Source organism: Castor canadensis, chromosome 9 (assembly GCF_047511655.1).
Source record: "Castor canadensis chromosome 9, mCasCan1.hap1v2, whole genome shotgun sequence".
In the NCBI taxonomy this organism is placed as follows: domain Eukaryota; kingdom Metazoa; phylum Chordata; class Mammalia; order Rodentia; family Castoridae; genus Castor; species Castor canadensis.
The window spans coordinates 81,764,391-81,783,935 of record NC_133394.1 but is presented as its reverse complement, the minus strand read 5'-3'; the positions used below and the strand labels follow the sequence as shown (position 1 = coordinate 81,783,935).

Genomic DNA, 19,545 nt, shown 5'->3' with positions numbered 1-19,545 from the left:
AACCCTTGTTCCTTCCTATTATTGCTTATACTCTCTCTTCAACAAAATTAGAAATAAGGGCAAAATAGTTTCTGCTGGGTATTGAGGGGGTGGGGGGAGGGAGGGGGTGGAGTGGGTGGTAAGGGAGGGGGTGGGGGCAGGGGGGAGAAATGACCCAAGCCTTGTATGCATATATCAATAATAAAACAATAAAAAAAATCTGTATATCACTATATGGCTCAAAGAAATATACTGGTAACAATTTGCTATTTTGGATAGTTTTATCTTGTAACCATATATGCTATGAAATTTAATAATATATATACATTTACAGTATTTTTATTTATAATTTATATTTTACAATTTACTATTTTTTGTCCACTTCAATATCACTTTTGTTGTCCTCAAGCACAGATCTCCACATCATGGTGCTATGTATGCCCCCTTTTTGTTGATTGCATCAAAGTTCAAATAACTTAGTATGTTTTTCAAGGCTTTGCTTTACCAGGTTCCAAATGTCTTTTCCAAGTCTTTACTCCCCCAAGGCCATAGCTGTGATCCCTGTTTGCCCTGGATAACTTACCAGGCTGTATTCTCGAACTCACTCTCTGCAGCACACTTCATGTACAACATACTCTTCAAGCTACTGTGCTCTTCTCTTGTGGGAGGGTCGCTCTCGTAGCAAGGAGAATCTTTAATAACTTAAATCGCAGCTCCTCAGCAAAAGAAGGATTGTTCCTCAATGTTACTCCTGTTCTTTGTACACAGAGCACTTTGTCAGCAGCTTTTCAAAGGTGCTATTCCCGCTTTTCCTTGAGCGAGTTGTTATTTACAAATGTGCTGGGTCCCCTATCTCCTGTAAAATTCTTTAAAGCAAGGGTCACGTCTTCATCACTGATTTTCCTATAGCTTAGGGTCATATGTTTCTAATCAGAGTTTTTCAATGAAATTTATGCTGAGTATTTTTTCTTGAGTGAATTATAAAAAAGTTTTGTTTGATCTGAAAAAACTTATGAGTTGAATCATCTGTTTATCTTGGATATTGTCTGTATTGAGTTCTCTAAGGTAGAAAGGAACACTTGCAAATTCATGATATTATTAAAATAATAAGGTAGACCAAAACTATAGTAGTGTTTGAAATATCTGAATGACATCATTCCAAAATGGCTTCAACTTCAATAGGTCTTCTTTTACTTCTGTATAGGTCATTGAAGATAATTTCAGTGACTGAAAAATAGCATATGATTCTAGACAAGACTGGGGTACGGGTAGATCCTTAGAAGGGGGAGTCCGAAAAGAGAAAAAAAATGTAGTGAAAGAGGAGTAGAGGAATAAATGCACCAAAATAGTTGGGCAAGGTATTAACTAGTGAGTACAGAGCCAGAAAAAAGGAAGGGATTTTTGAGAAATGAACAAAAAACTTGGTTATTGAAATCGATGTGGGAATAAGCAATTCAGGTTTTGAATTGTTTGGGAATATTTAAGTCTTAATTTATACAAGTTGATCTCATATTAATAAGTTATAAAATGTCTGTTGAGATAATGGATTATTTAAATCCAATAGGTAAATGATTTTGCTTTTCCTAAGTGTCTCGATGTGAATTTATGAACATTCTCTAATTGTGCAGTGTGTGTGAAGCCAGTTGAATGGGACGTGATTGCATCCTAGGCAAGTCAGAATGTGCTTTCTTATAATTTGACTGTGATTACTGTTACTATAAAAAAATTCCCATCAGATATGTGCCACTTAAATTTCCTACACTGTCATACTTGCCACAAGGAGCTGAAAGGCAAATTTAAACAGATGTAATGTAGCCAACCAAATAAAGAAGGGGTTTTGAGCAAAATACCTGGCACAAATGGAAAAATGAGACCTGTTGAAGTTATTCCTGGATGGGGGGAGGGAAGAGATGAAGGAGAATGATGGAGGGGATGAATTCAATGATATATTTGATATATTGTAAGAACTTTTGTAAATGCTAACAATGTACCCCCAGCACAGCAATAAAAGGAAAACACCTGGCACATGTGAAGAAGTGAATTGGAAAAATGTGCTACCTGACAACCCGTATATAAGAGGAAGCAAAAAGTAGAAACTGTGAGAAGATTCTTAGGACTTGGGTTGGAATTCACTCCTTATGATTTCTCACATAATATGTGAAGAAATAAACACAAAGGATTTCATATAACTATCAGCTTTTCAGATCAGTCCCTTTCACACGACGCTGCACTAAATTCAGAGCTAACGTCACAAGAATGCCTCTCAAACTTTACTATGCACATGAATCATACAGGCAACTTAAAAAATGCAGTTCTGAGTTTTGGGGTGAGTCACAGCGTGCTGTCCCGTGATGGCTGCCAGGTAGTGAGCAATCCTGGCATGAATCTTTGAGTGACATGCCTTGTGTCAATGTCTTGAGAACAGCAATGTGAGATGGTAATTTCGTCTTTGGAAACATTATCATATAAAATTTATATCTGAGATTAATGGAACATTTTCTTTTTGGCCATGAATTTACTTTGGCACCCCATTAAGTTGTACCTAACCCTGGAGGTGCTTGGCCTGGCAAGCAGGGACCTCACGGCAGTCTGCACCTCACAGTCCCTGCTCTTTGGCATGCCTTCCTTGCAATTTTCTAAGTCTCTTCTGGCATCTCTTCTGTCTCTTCCCTTTGGGGTTTCTCTCTTTACCCCTACATAGAAGGTTGACCAGAGATACTGGGTTGCTCTGGGACTTTTATCTAAAGGGTTCTCCTGGCTCTAGTTCCAAGCTCCAGTTCCAGGAAGGTGACCTGGTGAGTATATTACTCCTGCTGGCTGCCAAAGTGGTTTTTTTTGCAGGATCACATGAAACTGGGCTGCCAGACTGATGCTGACATTGTTGATTTTGAGTGATTTTTCACTGTCATGGGGCAGAGGTCTAACCGAGACTATCTAAGGCTCACTGCCCAAGCCACACACGTAGGCCCATGCACACATTCTCATTAACTAAGTTCTGAATGTAGTGCCACTCTGGTTTATAACACCCACAGGCTGCAGAGGTGGTATCGGATGTTCTGTGCCCCTTGCCTCCTGTACTCAGGGCAGCCACCCCATGCCATCTAGAAGTTCTCTGCCATGGGTCAGGGAGTCCTTTGGGGGTGACTGCATGTGTCTTTTCTGAGGGCTTTCAAGGTTATTGCTCCTTTGTACCAATGAATGATCCATGTGGCAATGCTGTGTTCTCCCTGGTTGGTCTTAAGCTCTCCCAGAAGAGGGACAGACATTTCTTGTGCAAATGGGGCACCTTGTTTTGTTCTACCTGAAGTCACCCCCTGCTGATGGCTGTATATAAGAGGCAGTGCAGTCAGCGTGAATGAGCTCAATTCTAGGAGTACAATGAGTAAGGCTAAAGAGTTCAAGATAAGACATAGTTGGACGATGTGTTATTCTATGCTATGCTGTAGCATTCGAAATGATAAGATGATCAGAAATCAGATTTATTATCCTTATTTTCCTGTATATTCTGGTAAGTCTTGAAGTTGTGGTTGCTATCAAGCTAGTAATAATCTTTAAGTGATTGGAAGCTAATATTCTACTACAGTGTATGCTCCGATGTCCAAAGTAATGATGTAACCAATATTAAATAAATGGTATTGGGGTATTGAGAGGATGGAAGATTTATATTTTTTCAAAACAAACATGCCACAAATAGCCATGGCATTGTGATAATGGTGCTTCTATCATTTCTTGTGGTTAAAGGTATGAAATTGGCAAGGAATAGCTCTTTAATAATCAAGAAAACAATGATCCCTGGAACAGACTAGAAGAGATATTATGTTATGTGGATCAAGAAGGAGCTTTACCTGCATGGACTGGGCATCAGTCCCATTATTCTAATCCTTTATCAGGAAATCATGATACTGCATGCACACAGACATCTGAATTTCGAGACACATCTTTAATTAATTTTTTTACACTTAATTATGAAATTTAAATTAAAATTACAGAATCCCTGCAAAAAATATTTGCCCATGGATCTGTGACCCAAGTGGTGGCCCTAGAACTGCAATTTCAGTAGTAATGAGGACCACTAAGGAGAATTATGAAATGGAGGTTGTCACTGTAAAACATTTAGAAACTCAGCTGGAACTTACTAGGAAGAGGTGAACAGCAAGAGAAATGGGCAAAAAGGACTCAGTGTTGTGCTCCCAGGCATTTCTTCAAGCTTCACTCATAAAGGATTAAAACTGGAAATGGAATTAAAACAGAAAGTTTTGGGCTGGGAGTGTAGCTCAGTGGTATACCACATGCAAAGCCCTAGGTTTAATCTCCAGCACCAAAAATACAAAAAGCAAGCAAACAAACAAAAAAAGCAGGAACATTTCTTCTTTGCCCTTAACATTGGGATTTATTTGGGGAGGATCACATTGTTGGTATAGGTGAATGACTAAATATTTTTTAGTTGCCTATATTTAGAAATTGCTCAATAGACTAAAAAGAAAACCAAACACATTCAAGGACTTTCTAAAGTAAAGAGCAAGGTGTTGAGATTTCACAATTGCAAATCTGTGTAAATGTTTGGCTCACTAAGTTAGATAAATAAAATGGTTTCATTCTTTACACCAGGATGTGAGAAAAATTGAACACTGAAGAAAAATTAGGAAAAAAAATGTCTTTTAAAACCATAACTCTATAAAACAAGACAGCATTTCATCCTGCCCACAAAGAACAAATTCATAGCCATATCAAAATCCCCCATCAAAATAGAAATCATTTGAATTTTTTTGGAAGACAACTTGACAGTATTTGTTCAAAATTTTAATCATCTTATCATCTAGCCCAGCATTTCTCTATTTAGTAATTTATTTCATAAAATAGTTGCACAAAGTTGAGTCTATGTACTTAAAAGCACATTTACTACTTTTCCACTTGGTAGCCTAACAGACACTGTCTTAGTCTATTCCTGCTGCTATAACAAAAATGTCACAGATGGGTTATTTATAAGCAGTAGAAATTTATTTCTCACAGTTCTCCATTCTTGGAAAATAGAAAGATAGGCAATTAGTTTTATTCATTCAATTGCTGCTAGAGCCAACCAAAGTTTTTAAATATTAGCAGCATTGAAAATATGAAAGAAAGTTTAGAAGCACTGACTCTAAACTTAGATTCACATTACAAATGTGCACGTGTCTCCAGCATACATCATTTCTTCTTGGTTTTGTGACTAACCAGTGCTTCAAATTGAACATTCTGTACACGACTTATAGCAGTCAAGGCACGTTCAGGAAGAAACCTACATTTAGAAGAAAGATGGAAAAAATATTTCAGTTTAAAGATCTTTGACACCAGAGTCCTTTTTTTTTTTCTTGGCATTACTGGAGGTTGAACTCAGGGTCTTGGACTTGCTGGGCAGGTGCTTTGCCATTTGAGTCATGCCCTCGGTCACTTTTGCATTGGTTAGTTTGAGATAGAATCTTGCATTATGCCCAGATTGGCCTGGATCTATGATCCTCCTGATATCTGCCTCACAAGTAGCTAGGATTACAGGTGTGAGCTACCATGTCCTATTGTGAGTCCTTTTTTGTTGTTGTCATCAGTTAAAGTACCTTGAAAATCATCTGGCTTACATTTAGTTTTCCTTTATTCTTCTTTCTTCTCTAGTCTCTCTTTCTGTCTTTTACTCTTAGTAGCATACAAAGATAAAGAAAGTACTGATATATACCACTCTTAATAATCTCATATTAGTAAAATCATACGAGCTTTTATATTAATAATGATCCAAAACTGATGATCTGAGGTCACTGCTGAAACTGTCAATTAATTTTAATACTAAGAGCTCTGAGAGACACCACTGAATCCACTTCAGTCATCCCTTCACCTCCCCTTGAGTATGCACTGAATATCTATTACTTACTTTATAGCAAGGCAAACTAAAGAACTAAAAAAGAAAGTGATTGCCTTCAAGGAACTTATTGTTTAGCTGAGAGGCCATGATGACTGACTTGAAGCAATTGCTGAAAAACACCGGCAATTGATAATTAAGGGTTGGAACATGAGGAGGTGTAACCTGGGCTGGAATAGTGGAGATAATTTCAAAAGGACAATTGAATGTTCAAGGATGGGTAAGACAGATGAAAGAAGAGAGCAAGAGTGCACGTAAGGAGACAGAAACAACAGGATTGGAAGGCAAAGTCCTATTTGAAATCATCTTGGTATTGTTTACTAGTGCTGGATTTTTTTCCCTGTCTTGGGAGGTGATGGAAGGTGGGGGAATGAGCAAAGGGCAGGGAAGATGTGGCAGGGAGGAGGACAAGGATAACTTTTAAGCACTCATACAAAGAAAGAGATTGTGTATGCTCATAAAATTGTCTCTGTAAAAGGAGCTAAGTGCAAAGCACATTAACAAGATGCCCCTTATTGCTGAATAACAAACTACCACGAGAGCTGCACTATCATAACAAAGACGTTGACACTCCTCTTTACTGCACAGGGGTACTGTTCTCTGTGTCTGGCAGAAGAAGTATATTTATTATCTTGGTCATATGCATGTCTGCTCTGATTTTTGAATCTTTCAACAATAATTGACCTGTTTTGAACCCCACAGGAAATTACTTTCATGGGTCTTCTTACTGTCTTGGGGCTTAAGAGCATGGGAGCAGAGAAATGGAATTATAGTATTGCAAGCTTCTTAGACAATACATGGAGAGGCATGAAATCATTGAAAACGGACTGTGATAAGTTAATGATGCATAGTATTAACTCTAAAATAACAACCCAAACAACAAAAGTATAACTGAGAAGCCAACAAAAGAAATAACATGGAAACAAGTTATTTAGTGTCAGTTAATCCAAAGGAAGACAGAAAGGAACAAAGAATAAAATAGAACAAATAGAGAACAAGTAGCAAGATGATGGCTTTAAATCTAACTACATCATAATCACATTAAATGTACTTGATCCAACTATGTCAATTATAAAGCAGAGACTGTTAAATTAGGTTTTTAAAAAAACCCACAAGACTCAACAATGTACTGCCTATAAGAAACACATTATAAATAAGGCATAAGGGAACAAAGGTTAAAAGTAAAAGAATGGAATGAAATATACTAACATAATATTAACTTGAAGAAGATGGAGTGTCTATGTTAATATCAGACAAAATAGATTTGAAAGCAGAGAATGTTACTAGGGGTAAAAAAAGTCATTTCAAAGTGACAGAGTAGTCAATCTAGAATAATTTAAATTATTCAAGTTATACAATGGAATTAAATTAGAAATGAATAACAGAAAGAGCTCTAGAAAATTCCCAAGTATTTAGAAACTAAAAAAACAGGAGTTTTTTTTTTGAGGGGGTGTGGTTTGAGCCAGGGCATTGCTAAGTAGCTGAAGCTGGTCTGGAACCCACTATGCAGCCCAAGCTGGCCTCAAACTTGAAACTCTCTGCTTCAGCCTCCCAAGTGCTGGGATTACAGATATGCACCACCACATCAACAGGAATGAAAACTCCAAATTCATAAAGAAAATAAGGGATGATATGTACAAATTTATGCCAATATATTTGACAGCTTTGATGAAATGGAAAATTTTCTTGAAAGACCCATTACCAAGACTTAATAAGTAACTTGAATATCTCTTTTAAAGAAATTAAATTTGTAATTAAAAACTTTCCCAATAAGAAAATTACAGATCACTAGAGAGGTGCAGGCGGGAAGACCATGAATTTGAGGCCACTTGAGCTACACGGGGAGACTCTATGTCAAAAAAACAAAATGAAACAAAAGCAGAAATTAAAAATGAAATAAAAGAAAAAAAAAGGAAATTACAGGGCTAGTGGATCAGTGGCTTCCCTGTGAATTCTATCAAATGGTTAAGGAGGAAACAGTACCAATCCCATAGAAGCTACTCCAGAAAATAGAAGAGGAGGGACAACTCTTCAATTCAGTCTATGAAGTCAGTATTACTCTGATACAAACATCAGACAAAGACATTTTAATTCAGGGTTGGTTTATCCTTTAAAATGAATCAATGTAGGACTGGAGGTGTGGCTCAAGTGGTAGAGCACCTGCTTAGCAAGCACAAGGCCCTGAGTTAAAATCCCAGTACTGCCAAAAAGAAAGAAAGAAAAAAGCATCTATGTAATTTACAATATTAAACTAAAATGGAAAGATTTCAATATATTTAGAGGATGCATTTGACAAAAATTGATGTCTACATTTTTTCATAAAAGCTCTCATGAAGGTAGCAATAGAAGGGAAATTCCTTAACCTGACAAAGGGCATCGGTGGCCAACTTTGTACTCAATGGTGGAACACTTCGTACAAAACAACTTTGTACTCAGGGGCAAAACCCTTCCACCTGATGGCCAGGAAGAATTGGATTCCTGTTCCTTCCCATCCTGCTCAGTACTGGATTGGAAGGTCTGGCCCATGTAGTAGGCAAGAAAAAACAAAACCCTGCAGATTCTAAAGGGAAAAGTGAAAGTGTCTTCTTTCACAAGTAGTATGATTGTTTATGTACAGAATCTGTTGGTGGAATCTCCAAAACAGCTTAGCAAGCTTAATAAATAATAAGTTTCACAAGTTTAACAAAGTTGAAGAATGTAAGAGCAAAATATTAAAATGAAATATATATAACAGGGAGGAGAAAAAAATTTTTTATATGCAATTATAATACAATCAAAACCATGAAATACTTTGTAATAAATCTCTTGAAAGATGTGCAAGGTTTGAATTCCAGAAGCTACAAAATAGTGCCTACAGATTTTGAAGAATATTTTTCAAAAAGGGAAAGGTATATTGTGTTCTTGGATTAAATGACTCAATAGTGTTAATATGTCAGTTCTTCTCTGATTGGTCTATAGATTTAGTGCAGTTCCAATCAAAATTTCAGCAGGTTTTACAAAAATAGAGCCTTTATTAACTAGGTCACTATATTATATTCTTTTTAAACTGTCTTTCCTTCGGTTTCAACAGTCCAGCAAAATTGGGCCGAGATGATAAACATGGCTGAGAAAAGGAATCATTCCCTTTTTTGAAGAGAATGGCTAAGACAATAACAGGACATGTACACCACAGGGATGGATCATTTCCATAGCAACTTCCACAACTAAAAGACTGTATGTACAATAATTTTATTTGTCTTTTAATATTTTAGATGTTCTGGACTGTACTTACTTCTCCAGTAGCAGAGAAAAACCGATATATGATGGAACAAAAATCATTTTCTTGTTGGCAAGTATTCCATCTATCAGACTTCTTGCAACTTCATTTGTCTCTAAAACAGGCCATAATCTGTGATTCAAAAGAAAAAAAAGTTTATTTCTATTAAATTTTTTTTATCCATTTGTTTATTTTCTTGCTGGGGATTGGATCCAGGGCTTCCACATGCAAAGTATGCACTCTACACTGAGTTAAACCTCAGCGCCATGCCCCCTCCCCAACGTTTTAATTTTTCAATTAATGAAAGCAGGAAAATAAAGCAATCTTTTCACCAATTTGGTGAAAAATGTTTCAGGATTCCCTGTAGAAGTGCCACTTCCCTCCTGGCTCCACAGTCCTTGTGGATGTTTTGTCACAATCTTATAATTGTATGCTTGTGAAGTGAAATAAAATGAACAAAACACCTTATTCTTGGAGCTATTAAATCAGAACCTCTAAGGAAGAGTCAATGAACATTAGTTTTATTTTACACCGAAGCAGTGATTTTGAGTGTCAGGCAAGTTCAGGGAATGTTAGAGGGTGTCACAATAGCAGTACAGCTTGTGCTGTGGAAGAGACAGAGTGGTGTTCTGTACCCTTACCTTGCTACCCACTGAGGAGGGTGAACCACCAGGGAATGTTAGGATGTTAGGTCAGCACAGAGGACTCTCATTCCCTTCCCCAAACCCCTTTAGTTCCCAGCCCCCTTCTTGCTCACTCTTGGCACCTGAGTCTGTCAACATTTTCCTGGACACAAAAAGCTATCAGTTGCCTACACTCACTCCTCTAGTCCCTAATTTAATTTCAAGGTAAAACTTAAAGCTAGTACAACACTACTAGTAAGAAAAACAAGTTTTCCTTTTTTTTTTTTTTTGTTTCCTCCGTCAGCCCATTTAAATTTTCTCCTATAGTTTTCTGATGAATGTTTCATGTCATGTTTTCATTCTAACTTGATTTTGGCCTCACCTTGTGTTTGGGTTTTTGGTGAACCCAGTATTCACAAACACTGGGCAGAGACATGAGGTTTTGATGCCAGTTTTCCCCAAGGCTTCCAATTCTGCCGTCAGACGTCGGTGGAAGCCAACAGCAGCAAATTTGCTGGAACTGGAAGAGAATCATCAGCACCGGTGACTCACAGGCCACAGCTTTGTGACAAGACACTGCTATCTGCTTTGAGAACACAACACGAAGAATCTGAGACATTCTGCTTTGAGATTTTTCTGAGAGGACAAAGTGACCTGTCATTTTCACTCACATTTTCTTATACCGCTAGAGAGAATTCTGAGTGCACCCAGCTTCTTTTTTCTTTTTGTGTGGGGATTGAAGCCAGGGCCCTGCCCATGTTGAGTCCACTGCCCCACTGTGCTACACCCCCAGCCTCTACCCTTCATTAACCAGCGATGATAGCAAAAGAGCAGGGATAACTTTACAGAGTGGCTTACGTCATGCTCATTTCCTATCCTACATGGAAGGTTTTCCACTCAATTTCTTCCATCCTCAAAGTGTTTTAATCAGTTTCTCTTGTGAAAGATATGAATTAGAGAAAACATATTTAGAAATCCTGCAAAGCTAATGTCTGTATTGACAAACTTCTGAGAGACTACCTATTCCCCCGCCTGTGACAACTGTGTTCATAGTTTCTCTCTTGACACTGGAGCCACAATGGCTTCTTAATTTCATTCTGAGAAGTTGGAGTTAAAAGAAGGTATGGAGAGCTGGGCACTGGTGGCTCAGGCTTGTAATCCTGGCTACTTGGGAGGCAAAGATCAGGAGGATTGTGATTTGAAGCCATTCTGAGCAAATAGTTCAAGAGACCCTATCTCAAAAACACTTCACAAAAAAGGGCTGGTGGAGTGGCTTAAAGTGTAGGCCCTGAGTTCAAACCATAGCACTGCCAAAAATGAAATAAAAAAGAGGGTGTGAAGATAGGTATGTTTGTGTGTGCAACCATCAGCACATGACCTTACTGTACTTTTTTGTTTTTCAGATTTTTCAATTATAGATAATAAAATTTAGGGTTGTCTTAGGATTCAATGAAATAGCATGTGCATAAGAGTGAAGAATCGATGATACAAGTGTTACCCATGGCTGGCCTTGGACTGTGATCCTCCTACTTAGCCTCATGCATAGCTGGGATTACAGACATGTACCATCATGCCTGGCTTATTATTGAGACTTGGTCTCATTAACATATTGCCTGAGCTGGCTTGTAACCAGGATCCTCCCCATCTCAGCCTCCTGAGTAGCTGGAATTATAGGCATGAGATACCATGCCCAGTCAGATTTCTAAATTTCTAAACAATGAAACAATAGCAAAGATTTAATCTGTGAAATTCTTATTTGTGTTTTAAGATGTTAAACAGAGTTTGGAACATAGTTTTCAAGAGAAGGATATTTTGCAAATAGTATATCTTTGGAGACTCTAGCCTCCTCCTTCCCTTTATGTACTTAGTAAGGTATGGGTGTGGTATCACACTGTTTACTCAGGTAGAAGTGCTCTCCCTCTCTCTCTCTCTGTCTCTCTCTCTCTCACACACACAAACACACACATACACACATACTTTCACTTCGCAAGCTTATCATGGCACCTTGGCTAGGATATAGATTTGTGTTCATTTTAACTTCTGCATGTCTTACTCCTTAGTCTGTGTTTCCTGTTCCTTTATCAGTGTTTGCTAGTGCTCTTTTTATTTATTTATGTACTTATTATTTGTTTGTTTACTTTGGCAACACTGGGGTTTGAACTCAGGACCTTGCACTTGCTTGGCAGGTGCTCTACCATTTGAGCCATGCCCTCTGCCTTTTCTCAATGTCTATTCATTCCAGGATACAATGGAAAGATTCTGGCTTTACTGCTTTCTTATACTGTTCTATAGAAGAGTTCCCAGAAATCAAAGAATATTTTAAATAAAATTACACCCAGTTTCATAGTTTTAGAAGCCCACTTAGAATTAACCTACTATGTAAATGCTGTAAATCCAAATTACAGCACTGTGAGCACTTAGCTATCTGTGGCGCTCCCGGCTAGCAATACCCACCAGTATGGGATGAGATATGGAATCACTCCGTGGCCACACACTGAAGCTACTGTGACAATGTGGCCATGATTTCTCCTCATCATCGATGGAAGAAGTGCTTTTGTGCTCTAAGGTCAATGCAGAGAGAAGATGAACAATGACACAGGTATCAGTTTCAAATCAGGTTGCTTTAGTTTTGTTAAGACAGAATAACATTTGAGAGAAACAAAATAGTTGCCAAGATTCTGTGGTCACTTCTATACCCATGATAGAAATAAAAAGGACAAGCATCCATTGGTTTGAGCCAGCACTGAGTGCTGGGCCAGTATGTGGCATGCCAAAGACCCACCTTAAAAATTCCCCCTTCTTCCCTTCAGAAAGAGTCAAATGCTCCTTTCTGTTTATGTCAAACAAATAATCTTATTATTATCATTATTTCGGTTACTAAGGCTGAAATATAGCCCTTACGATAGGCAAGCACTGTATCACAGAGCTATACTCCCAGCCCCAAACAATATCATTGAGGGAGAAATTCAGAGTTTTAAGAATTGAAGGAATTCCTCGTGATAATCTGGCGTTATATAAGATTTTGTCATTCCAGTGAGAAGAGCTGAAATTTTGCGGGTCTGCATCCAGACAATTGAGTGAAATAAGCCCAGGGCTCCAGGCTCATCCAAGCAATTATGTACGTCCCTCTTTGTAATACTGTGTTACAGGAAACAGCAGTTTTTTTCTCCAAAAAATTAAAAAATATCTTAAGAGAATTTGATGGATCCACCTTGTATATCTTGTGCAAATTCTTAGAGCCAGAACTGCCCAAAGGAAGCCACCTACAAATTCCTGACCCACAGAAACTGTGAGGCGACAAAGAATGTGTCTTGTTGCTTTAAACTTCTAAGTTTCGTAGAATATGTTATGAGCTACAGAAAACTCTGATGAGTCCTCCATGCAGTCTGGTAGCATGATAACCAACATTAGCACGTGTGAAGGTCTGGGGAGGATTTCTCTCCAAGAATCCAGCTTGATCCTCTCCTCAAGTTGTACACTAATTTTGAGGTCCTGCTCTCTACAAAGGCTGTTGAAGTTCACACATCAGTCTCCCACAAAATGAACCAATTGTAAGAACTCTCTGTCTCTGTCTGTTTCTCTGTCTCTGTCTCTCTTCCTTTCCTCTGGCAGTGCTGGGGTTTGAGCTCCAGCCCTTGCACTTGCTAGGCAAGCAACCTACCACTTGAGCCAAGCACCCAGCCCTTTACTTATCTTTCAGATGGGGTCTCCAGCTATTTGTCCTGGCTGGCTTCAGACCATGATCCTTTTAAGTATGTGTCTTGTGTAGCTGGAATTCACAGGTGTGTACCAGCACACCTGGCATGTTTGTTAAGATGGAGTCTTGCTAATTTTTTTTTTGCTCTGGCTGGCCTCAAGCTGTGATTTTCCCAATTTCTACCTTCTGAGTGGCTGGGATTATAGGTGTGAAGCACCGCACCTGGCTGTAAGCAATCTCTTGAGTCCTGTTTCTAAGTTCCAGCATTCCATGATCCAGAACTTATCTCAGAGTCCACCCTGAAGTGTTCTGATCTTACATACATCTAAGTAGTTCCTTCTGATGTCTTCATTACTAAAATCCTGTATAAGTGAATGGACTCTGCATATATTTCCTGTAAAGCACAGAAAAGATATGGCAAGGACAACCCTTCACACACCTCCATGAATACGTGTGTGAAAACCTGGCCCCTGTCAAGTTTTGTGGTAGATACTTGTAAACAAGACAGACCAACTGGCTTCTATTCTGGGCTGTTGCATCCTCTTGACCTCTGTGCCCATTAGTCAGAGACTCTGGAGTCTCTTCTATTCAAGTAAGTTTGATGATTCTTGATTTAAGAAAAGAGATCTGGCCAGTCCCCCACCAAATATGTGAACTCAATTATGAGGTTCACATATCTTCAGAGAAGGCATCAGACACACACAAACAGAAAATATTTCTGACTCACACTCACCCAAAAATGTGTGAGGATGTTGACTCCAAACGTTTTGGTAATCTCTTCATCCTTGGTACTAAGGAGGTCAGCTGGATATACTGCTCCAGCATTATTCACCACGATGGTTACATCACCCACTTCTTTTTTTACCTTTAAATTAGAAAGAACACATTATAGGGTTTGTTATCAAACTCAAAGTTGTGGATTAGATCTAATCCAGGGAATAGATTTTTTTGTATTCTACTGGGTGAGGTGTCTCAGAGTTTAGCGATGAAAAGAGCTTCAAGTTCAAAGAGTAGATGCAAAGGGAACAGTCATAAAGATGGTTAGATTTTTAAAATGTGCATTTTGGTACCCATGATACCATGTGTTCTTTAAAATCTTATGAATAAAGCGAAATTAATGTTTGTGTTGGTAAATTGATACATAAATTCTGACCAAAATACAGTAGTGGGATTTGAACTCAGGGCTTCAACACTTGCTAGGCAGGTTCTCTACCACTTGGGCCATACCTCCACAGCCCATTTTCCTCTGGTTATTTTAGTCTTGCTTTTAGATAGAGTCTTGCTTTTCGCCCAGGAAAGTCTGGAACATGATCCTTCTATTTTAGGCTTTCCACCATTGCTGGGATGACAGACCCCTCTCCCTCTACTGGTTAAGATGGAGTCCCACAACTTTTTTTTTTTTTGTGGTACTAGGGTTTGAACTCAGGGCCTACACCTAGAGCAACTCCACCAGCCCTTTTTTTGTGCTGGGTTTTTTCAAGGTAGGGTCTCTCAAACTATTTGCCCAGGCTGGCTTCGAACCACAGTCCTCCTGATCTTTGCCTCTTGATAGCAGGGATTATAGGTGTGAGCCACCAGTGCCCAGCCCACAAACTTTTGCCTGGACTGGGCTCAAATCAGAATCCTCCCAATCTCAGACTCCCCAAGCAGCTAGGATTACAGCCACGGGTGTCCAGCTCTGACCAAGTATTTTTAAAGTGCTGACTGAATAACCCTGGTTATTCTGGTTCTACCACCTATCAGGTACATGACCTTTGTCTGGCTTAATCTTTCTGACCCTTAAGTTGCTCATCTATAAACTGAGGGTTCTAGAATCATTTAATTAAATTAAATTAAAAAAGAATGCAATAGTTCATTGGAGAGTTTTGTTTATTGTGAGCACTTGATATTTAAAAAGTGTTATAATGATTATTGATTGCACATTTACCCTAGAAAACCAGATGAGCATCAAAACAAAGAAAATCTCACAGAGGAAATGATTAAAGGGGGAAAATGCTGCAAAATATAGGACCAGAAACTAGAAAGGAATCAATTTCCTGCTGGTAAATCTTTAATAGTTACTGTGGGCCACTGCTTAAACTTCTGACCAGCTCCAAATTGACTGAAATACGAAACAATTACAATGGCCAGAGCCCATCGCACAGCTACTTCATTGTGCGGCTCATCTGATTTCGATCAGGCCCACGTCAAGCGCCCCTTCATTCTGCACGCCAGTGGAGCGAGCCCGAAGCCCGGGGACGGCGTGGGCGCCCACCTGCTCCACGCAGTTGTAAACCTCGTCCCTGTCCCCGCAGTCCACGGCGAACGCGTGCGCGCGGGCCCCGAGCTGCCTGCACTCGACGCTGTGCTGCAAGACCAAAGAGCGAGTCCGGGAAAGAGCGGCAGGAGAAAGCCTTTTCAGGATTAAAGTCCATGCCCCAAATGTCTCATTATTTTATAAGAATTTCTTGAGAGTGGCTGCTTGCCTAATTTGCAATTAGAGTACACCTGGCTTTTCTGCTAGAAATACACAGATTAGCATCCTAAGCAAACCCCCAAGCCACACCCCCCAAACAAATAAACAACAAAAACCCAACCTAAACCAAAAACCCAAAACAAATAAAAAGCAAGCAAAACAATTCTTTTCTGTTTTTGTTTTCCCAGTTTCTCTTGGCCTCTGGAGAGTCTCCAGTAGACTTTTCTCCAAAGAAGGTCACTTCTGTGGCTTGGAAGACATTCTTGGAGATGTGGCACTTTGTGGTGTCACAGGAGGAGATGTTTTAGTATGGAGAAGGAAAAAAGTCTCAATTTATCATTCATTTGTGCTGCGTAGTTACAGTGATTCTAAACTCTGCGCTTCTGCATGTTTTTCTTGACAATTTTGATTTATCCCTCTGGGAGTGGAAAGGAAAGATGGTTACTAATTTGAGAAAGACTTTAATAGGGAGACCTTAGGAGATAATTCTACAACATTCTTCAGGGCCACCTAATGGATTGTCATTTCAATAACAACTTTGCTTATAACTCTAGGACATGCAAACAGACCAACTTACTTTCATCCTATATTCAAAGACCTCTTTCTGTGTTTCTTGACCTGCATTTCTGGAAAATTAGAATTTGTTTCCAGTTTTGACATCTGTTGGTGTTTATAGCGAAGATTATGAGGCCTTTACCTCTTACATTTGTGAACTCTTTCCTGTGATGCAGAGAAGCCACTTGAAAAGTCACCACTACCATCCCAGGCACTGTGATTCCAGGTTATCCCAGAATGAAAGTTCAAGTAATTTTCCTTAGTCTCCTTGCCTCCCTTGGGTCCTTTCTGTTTCTCTACTTTGGGCTAAACCCTGCAGCAGCAGCCTGAAATCTCAAAGAACAGACTTTAAAAAGATCCATGCCCTTTGCTATTATAGTAGCAAAGCCAGTGGCCCTTCAAATAGCCTTTTAGGGGATGGCAAAGAAGTTAAGGGGGAAGTGGGGGGCAGAAATCTTTCACTGACTTGGACTTTAGCTGGAAGCTTGTTTACTGCCAGATTGTACCACCCACTATACTCTCTCCATTTCGTCTCAAGATTCAAGATCCATAGAGAGCATTAGTAACTTGAGCTTTCATTAGATGCTTTGATTAAAGAATTAAAAGGTCTTTTGTCTTACAATTGGCCCAGAGCACTGCAAAATGTGTACCTTGTCTTTCTGCAAGTGAGTCACGTGCTTTAGTATCAACTCCGGCCTGTGCTGGTTGCTTCACTAGTCACTTTGTTCCTAAAACAGCAATTTAGGTAGAACCAGGGTCATACTGTTGATGTGCCTTTCGTCTTGTAAGGCAAAAAGAGCCAGGTGTGACAAAAAGTCAAAGGAAATCAGAGTTATGACCTTAGAGTATAAATCATGGATTTTAAGAGAATTTACAAGGTTTGGGTTACTCATCCTTCAGGCCAAGTGAATCTTAAGTCATTGTGAGTATGACTGCTTGCTAATTTTACTTTTCTCCTAGAAATTCTAAAATTAAAAAAAAATGTAATAAGTATCCTCTCTTCAAACGGCACAGGTGAAAAGAGATCCGAAGGTTAGATTTCATCAAGCTTTCTTCATGGATTTATTCTTATTTAGACTTTTTGATAAACGCCCAAGAACAGCAGAAAATAATTTTCTCAATTTGTAAATTCTTATCCTCTCCTGCAAGTTTCATTGGCTCTCTTCAAAGACTAAACCCATGGTAAATAATTTTCATATCCCATATATCAACTTATCTTTTACATAAGCGCCTGTGTCAGTTAAGTAAAGATGAATCAACTTTTGCTTGATGGTATTTTTCACCACAGCCAGGGGAAAATTAATTCCTTAAGTTCAAGAGCCATTTTAAAGTCCCTAAAAAAATAAGTGGCAACTAGACATGGCGGCAAAAAATCTCACTATGATTTATGGAAAAATCTCCTCAAAAAAAAAAAAAAAGAAAACTCATAATTTTTTCAATCTTGAAATCTTATAAATATTTTTTGGCATATATTTTCATGATTTTACTGAAATTTACAAGCTTAGAGAAAACTGTACAAGATTTCAGCTACTTTATGTTGATAGTTAATATTTACAATAAGGCATAAGAAAAAAAAAGAATGCTCAAGAGAAAGCCTGACTCTCTACATAGTTTTTAACACAACTAATGTTCACATATGTTGGACATACTTTTAAGCACTTAAAATATTCATTTATTTTTTCTTCTTCCCTAGGACTTGGCATCATTTTCCTGCAAAAAGCTAAATACTAAATATTTTAAGATTATGTGTGCAAGAGGAGGCACCAAAGGATTTGTCCTATGTTCTTTCTTTGGTTTTGAGAACTCTTTAAAAGTTTAAAAATCACTCTTAGCTTAATTGGCTGTCTACTGGCTGAATTTGACCCTTAGTAGTAATTTGCTGTAGTTCTGGACTCCTTCTGAACATTATCCTCATTGCAGATAAAGAATTCCACGCTGAGAGAAATGTCTGCAGCTTGGAAGTTCCTGGCTTCTGTGTCTTTTGTTGTCAACTTGCGTACCATGGTATAAAAATCACTGCTTTGATTCTCAGGTATGTTCCCTTCATTTAACCAACCTGAAGCATTTGCATAATAACATCAAACTTTGAAAAAGAAAAACACTAAGATAGGCAGGTATCAAATCAAGTAATTCCCATACCATGCACCTGACTTTGTGACTTTCAAGGATTGACATTCCCATTATCCATTATCCATTACCTTACTGATATCCCACAGAACCAGTCTGCTTTTCCGTTTTGCAAACTCGTAGGTGGTTAGCCTGCCTATTCCATGCCCAGCTCCCGTAATGAGAACAATCTCCCCTGCCACAGACTTTTTCTTTTGGGGAAGGAAAAACTTCACCAGTGACTCTAGGTAGGAGTAGACGACGATGAACAGAAGCAGGAGGAGATCCAGGACAAGGTTCATGGTTCTGCTCTGTATTCTCCCTCAGGCTCGGTCCTTGTGTGGGTCTAGGAAAGGGACACCTTGTTTGTGGAGGTCCAGGGAAGAGCAGACATCAATGGACTGTCTGAGAGGAGGCAGGCTTCCCCTAGATCTTCTAACGGGTCACATACACCTTGAGTTCTTGAAGCAAGGCCAATTGCTAGTAAAAGCTCAATACAGGTCAAAGTAACCCAACAGAAGGTGCTCTTTGGGCTTGCTTATCTGAGAAGCAGTTGTGTACCATGTTTCAACATGGAATTTCACCTTTTGAAGCAATTCTAGAGTTATTGCATCAGCATATGATCCTGTTGACATTTTTCTGTAAATTGTGTGTGTGTATGTGCTTCTTTTTCTAAGAAACTTAAAATATGTGACAATGAAGCTTAGTTATTTGATTCATTCTTTCACAAAAGTGCAGCATTAATACTGTATTTCAGTGGGCTAATCATCTTACATGTGATTCTTAATTTCTTTGAGAACCTCCTGAGTTTGAGGGAAATTTTAGGTTATATAAAATAATCACTTCTCTTTGTGATAATATTGAAACCAGCGTTAGACCAAGAGTCAGAAGTTTCAACTTAAAAGTGCTATGACTTCTGTCTTAATTCAGGATGCTGTATGGCATCAAGTCATCATATTCTCTAGGTGCCTTATAAACACTTAAAGGCAT

General features: G+C 38.7%; 1 protein-coding gene across 3 annotated transcripts; it reads right to left on the bottom strand.

The window, feature by feature from the left end:
* Nucleotides 1-4,955: 4,955 nt before the first annotated feature.
* Nucleotides 4,956-19,053, bottom strand: Hsd17b13 (hydroxysteroid 17-beta dehydrogenase 13). Of its 3 annotated transcripts, none has more exons than XM_074041796.1 (7): nt 18,792-19,053; nt 15,694-15,786; nt 14,173-14,304; nt 12,197-12,303; nt 10,125-10,262; nt 9,135-9,251; nt 4,956-5,254 (listed from the first exon to the last, which is right to left on the bottom strand). In XM_074041796.1, exons 1-7 carry the CDS (start codon nt 18,855-18,857, stop codon nt 5,164-5,166), a joined length of 744 nt encoding a protein of 247 aa, XP_073897897.1. In that variant the 5' UTR covers nt 18,858-19,053; the 3' UTR covers nt 4,956-5,163. The 3 variants fall into 3 exon arrangements, with proteins under 3 accessions (XP_073897897.1, XP_020009036.2, XP_073897896.1); XM_020153447.2 differs by having other exon boundaries at nt 18,648-19,051; XM_074041795.1 differs by lacking the exon at nt 15,694-15,786 and having other exon boundaries at nt 18,648-19,051.
* Between the last annotated feature and the right edge of the window lie 492 nt (nt 19,054-19,545).